Below are 9,069 nucleotides of genomic sequence, written 5' to 3'. Positions count from 1 at the left end.
GATCTAAACTTAGAACGCAGGACCAAGCACAGACATTTTCTTTAATATATTTAAGGCATATCGTATTCAGATGCTCTGTTAACTTGAATATTAATTCCTAGATGCACATGTATAACATCATGAGATGCACTCAATCATATAATGTTGCAATGAAGTGAGATTTGTTAAAATAATAAACAAAAGTTGAAGAATGTTTTGTGTTTAGAATTGATTGTTAATATTGTGATTTGCTTTAATAACGCACAATGCTTACCATTTCCAGATGCCAAGAAAGAAAGATTCATTGTACTAAGGATTAAGTTTTCTATTGAAATTGAAAATAATTTATCGACACGAAGGTAGTGCATTTAGAAATAAGATTGTTAGATTAAAGCATACCACAACATAATTTACCTATTTACATCAGACTTTTGTTTGACGGGACATTAATATAATTTCGCTAATATGTAATGCGTAGTACATGAATGAAAAATACACCATCAATATAAAATATGACCAAAAGCTCGATGGTATCAATTGATATATTTTATTCTCTACTCGATCTGTTTTAAACGTTTTAAACGGCAGCACTCCAGATAAATACTGTGAGATGTACATGTTTAATATTTAAACAAAAGGCAAAAAGCATTAGTTTCAATATCATCTTTTTAAAAGCTAGCTTGGTCAATATTAGATAAATAGAGCGTGGACCAAAGTTGCGTATATATAGAAAATGAAAATACATTTAAAACTTAAAACATCGTGGCATCATATATTCATGGAGCAACACTATAAATTGCATCCAACATTTTCTTTCAAATAAGTCAAGATCGATGCAAAGAATCTTTTAGTGCATACCTACAGTTATTTGTACCGTTCATCTTACTAAACGAGGAAATGCTTCGATCAGTATTTATGTACTGAGAATATGGTCTCATGACGTAGCTTAAATAATATCTATTTAGTTAAGTTATGAAATATTTCATTTTCGTGCACTCGACCCTCGATATTCTACTTCTCATAAAGAAGCTTTGGTCTGGGTTAACCCTTTAATAGAAGTAATGAATTATAGATGAAAAATCCCTGTTGCACTATCGAAACATATTTTGCTTGCAAGAATGGCCTGGAAATGCTCCATCTTCCAAACTTAGACAAAAAATTTCATAATAGAAATAGTGGCGAAACGGTAGAAAAAAAAAATTAGAGGCGAAAGTACAGATTTGATAGTTTCGTTTTTAATGACTTTGATATAAATCGCACACCTTTTTTCCGTCAAGCTTCCCAATGAAGAGGAAGCTTTATAAGGAAGCTTGGTAGAAGGAAGTTCGAGCGAGTATATCGTCACAAATGATGTACGTCTAAGTTTGGTAGATGATATTAGCATTTCCATATCATTGTAAAACGCGTTTAACTTTCACGCAGAAGTAACGCACTCATCTCATTAAGGGCCGATGTCCACGTAGCGGTTTTTTAGGCTCCGTGCACGCCGCTTCTACGCAAGGTACCCAGTATCAAATGGAGTAATGCACACGTATACTGCCGTCATACGCATATTTGTCCCATGTTTGTTTGACGTAACAACCATTGCACTTTCGCATGTATTTCGAATAATTTAGGAACAAACATCGCATGTTGAGTACCTTGCGTGGTCGCGGCGTGCACGTAGCTTGAAAAAACGCTACGTGGGCAGCAGCACTAATAAAAATGGACGGAAAGATAAAATTAGCGAAATCTTGTTTCGATAGATGTGTAGAACGATAATGTACTACACTATGTTCACACCTAGGGCCTGTAACATGTTATTTGGATAATTTGACGACACATCTCTTGCTGCGGGGAATTGTAATAGTATGTTATTCACTCTTTTGTCTAAACGAAGTAGGTACTCCTTTGTAGTTAATTCCTTCTACATCGAGCCGCGATTACAATTTATTCAATTAATATATGTAAAAACACATACATTGAGTCATACGCTCATTACAATATTCAGAATTCGTTTCATTTTTACTAGCACGCCACCTTGACCATCCTGAGAAATTTTATGTATTAAGTGACGGTTCATTTGAGAAAACTGATAAGATTAATTGAACTCTTACACAGTTGTTTCGTCATCATCGTTCGGTCCGCTAAGAAAAACAAAAAGAAAAAGGAAAACACTGTAATACTGTATGGATATATGATATATAGGGTGGGTGTACCAATTGTCGCCATACATAAGAACAACTATTTAAAAAACAATAAGAAAAAGAAATGTGGGTGGACTTTATATATGAAGCGAAAAGTTTTACTTCCTGCTCCTTAGAACAGCTGTGAAAACCACAATGAAATTCGTTATTATCCTCAAAATTGATTAATCCATAATAGGAACGCATGCACCAGTCATGGCACTATTCTTAGTTTTGGTTCCTTACTTGGCAAATCCCATTGTTTTCTTATGGGAATGGCCAAATTGGGACCACTAGTGCGACAACTGGTGCAAAGGACGTCAAAAATTAAACAAAATCATTTTTTTAAATTATGCTTTGCTTGTTTTGGTGGAAATCAAAGGTGTTATCGTATCATATGAATATGCTTTATCGATATGAACTTGGTTTGCGGTGATTTGATTGGCCATTTGACATATAAAGCACTAGTGCGACAACTGATGCTATAGCCTTAACTGGTACATCTAGCCTATATATCTACTCGAGTAGGATAGAAGTTAGTGCATGCTGTTTGATTTTGTATTGTGTTATTCCTACACGAAAGCATTAAAGCAACTACTTCTTTTTTAATTATTTCGTTTATTTAAGGCTCACTCGCCGCATCCAGCTGTACAGAGTCGTATTTCATCTTATACTAATAATTATTACATTAACCTTTTCAACAATTGCCTGATCCGTACAAGCTTTATTTAATTCTACCACGTTGTAATCTTTACAGATACGTTCGACATCAACTGTAAGATCGTCTTCAGGGTCTCGTACTTCACTCGACTTTTCAAGAACGAGACACCAAAGACGGCCTTACAGTTGAGGTCGAAGTCGAAAACTCATATCTGTAAAGATTACAACTTGGTGGAATTAAATGATATAGTACTAATAACTGGTCTTACAATAGATTTTGCCAATTTAAATATTGTATTTCATTACACAACACCATCTAATACACTTTAAACATGAGCTCTCTGTGAAGGATTTAAATAGCGGGACCTTGTCATGATGCTCTTGAGAACAAGAACTGTATCGAAACCGATACTGCATTGCTTATCAATAATAATGGAGTAATTCAAACAGCGCTTATACACTAAGGATACGGGGAATACTACAATAGATCTACGTGGCACAGCAGTGGCAGTGGCATACCCGACCAGGAAAAAAAAAACTATTATAATATCTGTGTCAATGTTTCAAAATAGGTAAGATGAGGTGAATGTTACAATGAAATAAATAAGGCATACAATTAAAAAAAAAAGTATAATGTAAAATCATGTTACAATTCCATGCAAATTCAAACCTTACTTTGTTTTCGATGATATTTCAACGTATAGTTTATTCCAGGCTTTTTAGCCGTTCCCAACACCATCTGTTTAGTAGGAAATTATATAAAGTTGTTCATAGAAAGTAGACGAGAGGACATTGAAGATTGATACTTACTCGTTATTATCGTTTATATTAGTCAAAGGCGCCATTGGTTGAATTGTAGAAGAGTTGTTGAACCGGTGCATTGCATGATTGGTTCCATCGTTCGATCTCGTAGTTGTGTGGCTTGAATGATCTTCTTCTGCGGTGTAAGGAAAGTTGTATGGGTTTTTGTCGGAACCTTCCGACATACGGTCCGAATCAGCACCTTGTTTGTGACGTTGATAGTCGTTCTTCAATAAAGATTGAACACTGGATTTGAAGGACCCATGTGCATCTGATCTAGGACTGTACAAATCTGAAGATATTCGCTCTTTCGACATATACTGAGATTCAGCCTTGTAACCAAGAGTTCTAGATCTATCGTATAGAGATTCTTTGAGAGCATAAGGGCTTTCATGGTTGTACGAACGCATATGGTTGATAACTTGTGTTGAACCGGATAAGTGATTTAAGTCCCCACCGGTAACATAAGGCATTGTGTCATGCTGATGATTTCCTTCGTAATCTCTGTAACTATCTGCATACGTGTCGTTTCCTTGATCATTGTACTTTTTATGTCTTAAATCTTGGTTAGAGAAATTATAACCTTCTTGGATATTTTCTAGTATTGAAGGTGGCATGTTCATTCGAGTTTGATGTAAATATGATGTATCCGTTAAATCGGGATTCGGTAGAATGTTTTGTATTCCAGAGTTATGAGGATGTGCCTCATTATCGGATCCAGTATCTTGCGACCAACGACCAGCTGAAGAGAAGAATGTATGTCTAAGTCATTTCAATAATAGAACTGAACTAATTTCTGTTTAATAAGGCAAAACCCTGATCAATCCACCTAGCGGTGATGGTCCAATTTGGCCAATTTTCATTAACCACCAAAATATAGTACACATACACCCATACGTACATACACATAACAGACATCACCTCAATTCATCGAGATGAGTCGATTGGCATATAATATTATGGGTCTCCGAGCCTTTTATTAAAAGTTTGGTTTTGTAGTGATCATATAGCCTTTACGTATACTTAGGGTCTGTCTCATTTGGAGAATTAAACTTAAAAGTGACAGTTCAAAAATTAAAAAATCACCCGGTAATAAGATTGGCTGGTGCTACCCAGCAATTCCAGTAAGACAACGAAGCAAAATGATTCGATATTAGTGCTGTCCAATGAGCAGCTCGAAGTAGCTCGAAGTTCTTCCCATCCCTCTCTTGCCCATTTGTTGACAAAAAAACGAGCAAAATTATGTCAAAAGTAATCTTGCTCTGCGAGCAGGGTTATTTGATAATTATTGAGATCCTACTCATCCTACTCGGTTGGCATTGTACAAAACAATGCGTGAAAAAGAGATGGTTTTAAAAATATAATTCGAGAGTTCGACTATGTGCCTGGTGTTGGAGATTCGATCTCATCAGTAGCCTCCTAAGCTGCGGAGAACGACGGAGATCATTCGTAGCTTGGTAGGGAAAGCAACTCCACCGAAGGAAGTGGTTACCATGCAGTACATTTTCGAACTAAATCTTGCACATATTGTGCAATTGCACAAATCGAGTTTCAGACATAGTAATTAATTTCCTTTGATTGTACTTATGAAAAGGACTATGCTGCCACCAAATTTCTTGTGCTGTACAGACAAAAACAATGAAAATTCCATATCAAAATTGTTGTTATGTTAGCCTTATGCAAGATTTCTACTTTTCCAGCCTTTCGTGGCTTTATGGAAATTCCGGTAAATATTGCTTATCGGGACAGTTGTATACCGAAAAATATAACATTTTTGGAGATTTCTTCAGTTGAAATTCCTGATAATACTATATTGCTATGCGTGTCCAAAAGTGATAAGATGAGAATGATAATTACCGTTAGTTGCAATCAAGTACGATTCTGGAACTTGACTCGACCATCGTGTTGCATTGACATTAGGAAAAAGCTAAAACAGGAAAACGATTTATTTTTTTTAATTCATATTTTATAATTCTTTAATAATGATTTGATACATACCTGAGGGCTCTGCACAACATGCAGTTCTGGTGGCGTAGTGACTACATGTTCGGTAATATTTGGGAGATATCCAGTGGAGCAGACACCAGAACTGCGATGTGTGCTACTATTACGACCTACACGGGATTCTTCATCATCACTCGAATGACTGGATGCTAGTTCCAAACTTCTGCCATCTGTTTCGCTTCCAGAATCTGAATCTCGTCTATGACGTCGTCCTTTCCTGGCGTGCGGGGAACCGTCGTTGGATTCTTTGATTTTCGCATTCCCTTTCCATCGTAACCACGCATGTAAGAAGGCACCCCGTCGCTGTTAGAATTATAATTCGATGTGGACGTCGATGTGTGTTGAAATTGTCCATCACTCCTGTGAAAATAAATTAATATTCAAACTTATCTTTTCAATAAACTTAAGTATAGCAAACCTATATGGGCTGGAACTAGTTTTGGCTGTACTTCTGGATGTCGTGCTGGAAGTGCTAATTCCTATATTCCTTCGTGCAGTCTCGTATTGGCTTGCAAATCCAGGAGTTTTTGGAGTTTGTCCAATGTTTTGAGAGCTACTGCTGACTGCTAAAGATGAATCAAGCAGAGGAACTTTTCTTCCTAGGCATCTCAACAATGTTCTGTGGAGATTTTCTCGCACACGCTTATTTATTATGCAGTACCCAATTATGGAAAAAAACGCATGTATGATTACAACTACTGAAAGCAAAACTTTTAACGTTTGCGAACTTTCGGATGCGGCTAACACTGCAAGAACCCACATAATACCCATTAAAGGTAATGACACTACAGAAAGCCACAGCAGCGTTCGAAGATTTCCAAATCCTAGAACATGGTCCTTTATCGTGAAAGCAGCCTTCACTGACAGGAACAGTATCAGAAGATTCAAAACCGACATAATAACGATTGGTCCTACTAACCACCATATTACAGACTCGTATACCGATAACCAGCAACTGAAAAAGAGCAGAATGAGAATAGAAAGCTACTCAAAACATAATATATACATACAACATATTATTTCCATATTCATGGACGCGCACCCTACAGAAAGTCCTACCAGAAGTGCCGGTGCGCCATATCCAAGCGTGTAATAGAAACCCATGGGACCATGGTTAATATCGCGCATTTCTGTCAACATACGATACAAATGCACACAGTCTACTGTAGTCCACGCGAATGACGCTAGCCAAGCGTAATGTAGCACTATCGCAACCAACTTGCATGAGAACTGGGAAAGACATGACAATATTTAAAAAGAGTTCCATGACGTACCACGGTAAAATATATCACTCGACTGCAATTTCATGGGATCACACACAGTATTGGAGCAGCTGTTTCTTGACCGTCTATTGATATCGATTCCCAACTTCTTCCACGATTCTCCTCCCTACCCAGCAACTAAAAGTGATTCCGCGGATGTAGATTGCCATCGGAGGATACAATGCGGATAGTGGAAGGTGGACCCACCGGGTTATCCCCAATATGTTAATGTGGGTGAGCAGAGAGCATGGACAGGTGAAATTTTACGTTACACAGTGTTCCTGTCCTGTTTCCGCCAATATCTGCACCGGTGTAACCATGCGTCATCGCCATTTTTCCCGGCGTTTATCAACGTAGATGAGACTCCAGATCACGTGGTATTCTCGGTCAACATCGCAGAGCGAATGTGTCACGAAGAAGACACATGGAATGCGATAAGTAGAGTAATTACGCAAATACTGTCGGAGCTGAAGCGTAGATAGATCAGCGATTAAGCGTCGATATCCAGCGCAGTGAGCAGGGTTTGGCCTCAGGTCGTCGGGGCCTACCGGGATCGTCGGACTGACCTCGGCACTCGAAGAAGAAGAAAGCGCTTTGGGTATGTAGGGCACCGCCAGTGCGGACGTTATTCACCACCGGAACTGTCGAAGTTTCCTTCACATACGCCGAGTGATCGAGATATTGCAAGCCAGCCAGTCGGCGAACTAGCCTAAGCTAGGGGTCGGAATTTAAGAAATACATAAACACAGTACAGCAACAGTTCGCTAACTCGGCGCCTTTTAACTGGACTGTTTTTTAACTGGGCGTTCGCTAACTGGGCCAAAGCCCAGTTAAAAAGCAGTTATCCGTCAAAAACAACAACAAGACTCGGTGACGAGGGGATTCTGAATGGAATATTCTTTAAGCTTAATGTAAAACACGATCACAACAATGCATCGCGAATTCCCTCGTCAGCCCAGTTAAAAAGCGGCGTTCGTTAACTGGACTGGTGTTTTAGCCCAGTTAGCGAACGGTTGCTGTATAAGCCTTTGATGTTGGATGAGCACAGAAAAAAATACCCAAAATACCACTTGCCATATTATACTTTATATACTGGAAAATAGGTCATTCTGTAGAGTACCGTTTGGGAAAAACGGTATGGAATTACATTGGGTGATTCTTTCAAATATGCCACCCTGAAAAGCAGTCTTATGTTAAATATTTTCCCGCAGTACGATTTGAGCATTAAATGGGTACTAAAATTAGTTCAACATATATTTACCTCGTTGTCGACCAATTCTTTCCGTGCTTGGATTCCGACGAAAATAGCATCTCGGCGATAAAAAATACAAAACAGCAAATTCTGATGGATGGTATTCGAGTTTGTTTGCAGGCCACGCAAAAGCGCTAGGGAAATAATGACGGAGAACAGCACCGGTAGTGAGATCAGGAACGCCGAAAACGATGTAATTTGTACCAACAGTGATGGTTCAGGAATGATTTCTGGATCAATTACGTCCACTAATACGGCATAGCTGGATATTTGACTGCAGGTGCAATTGATGAAGACGCTTTCATTTGTAGCTAATGATTCATAATCGGGAATGTCGGTTTGACAGCCTAGCCGGGTCCATAGGTTTACGTGAGCGTTCCAGCGCACACACTGAGGATTCGATCGAGGCCCAAACCAATTTCTTGGTATATGCAACCACATTTGTAATTTTATCGGTTGAGGTAGATGAGGACTGCCCAATGGTCTGTATTCAATCGGTTTATCAAGAATCGAAGTATCGGACTGTAATTTGGAAACACTACGCTTCCTTATTTTAGTGTATACCGTTTCGTCAATTCCGTATGTTGCTTCGTTATTAGCGGTACCGGAAGATAAAACTACTGTATCCGGAGGATTAGAGGTTTCGAATGGATTTTCATCAATGCTCATTATAATTTCTGGGTGCTCGTCCAAGGTTTCCAAATTATCATGATCACTCATATCATGAATCGAAATTTTATTTCATTAGATAACTTTTCATTGGAATGTTCATGGATGGGGGTTGCAAACACTTCGGAATCTTTCGTGGACGATTTGTCCGAAGAACCTGGAAGCTCGTTTGTAGGATTCTCGAAACCTTTTCTATCTATATTAGGTACAAGTATGTTGAGCGTTAGGACAGGGCTTGCTATTTGTACATCCACACCCCATCTGCGGGTGATAGTTT

General features: G+C 38.5%; 1 protein-coding gene across 1 annotated transcript; it reads right to left on the bottom strand.

The window, feature by feature from the left end:
- Positions 1 to 3,064: 3,064 nt before the first annotated feature.
- Positions 3,065 to 8,878, bottom strand: LOC134211734 (protocadherin-like wing polarity protein stan). Its single transcript, XM_062688902.1, is given in 9 exon segments — positions 3,065 to 3,543; positions 3,615 to 4,347; positions 5,463 to 5,532; positions 5,604 to 5,834; positions 5,837 to 5,969; positions 6,028 to 6,564; positions 6,620 to 6,650; positions 6,653 to 6,839; positions 8,133 to 8,878. Coding segments are annotated over 9 exon segments (2,667 nt in total). The 5' UTR covers positions 8,844 to 8,878; the 3' UTR covers positions 3,065 to 3,509.
- Between the last annotated feature and the right edge of the window lie 191 nt (positions 8,879 to 9,069).

This window comes from Armigeres subalbatus, chromosome 2 (assembly GCF_024139115.2).
Source record: "Armigeres subalbatus isolate Guangzhou_Male chromosome 2, GZ_Asu_2, whole genome shotgun sequence".
Taxonomy (NCBI): Eukaryota; Metazoa; Arthropoda; class Insecta; order Diptera; family Culicidae; genus Armigeres; species Armigeres subalbatus.
Note: the sequence above shows the minus strand (reverse complement) of the source record. Positions and strands in the feature narration are given on the sequence as shown.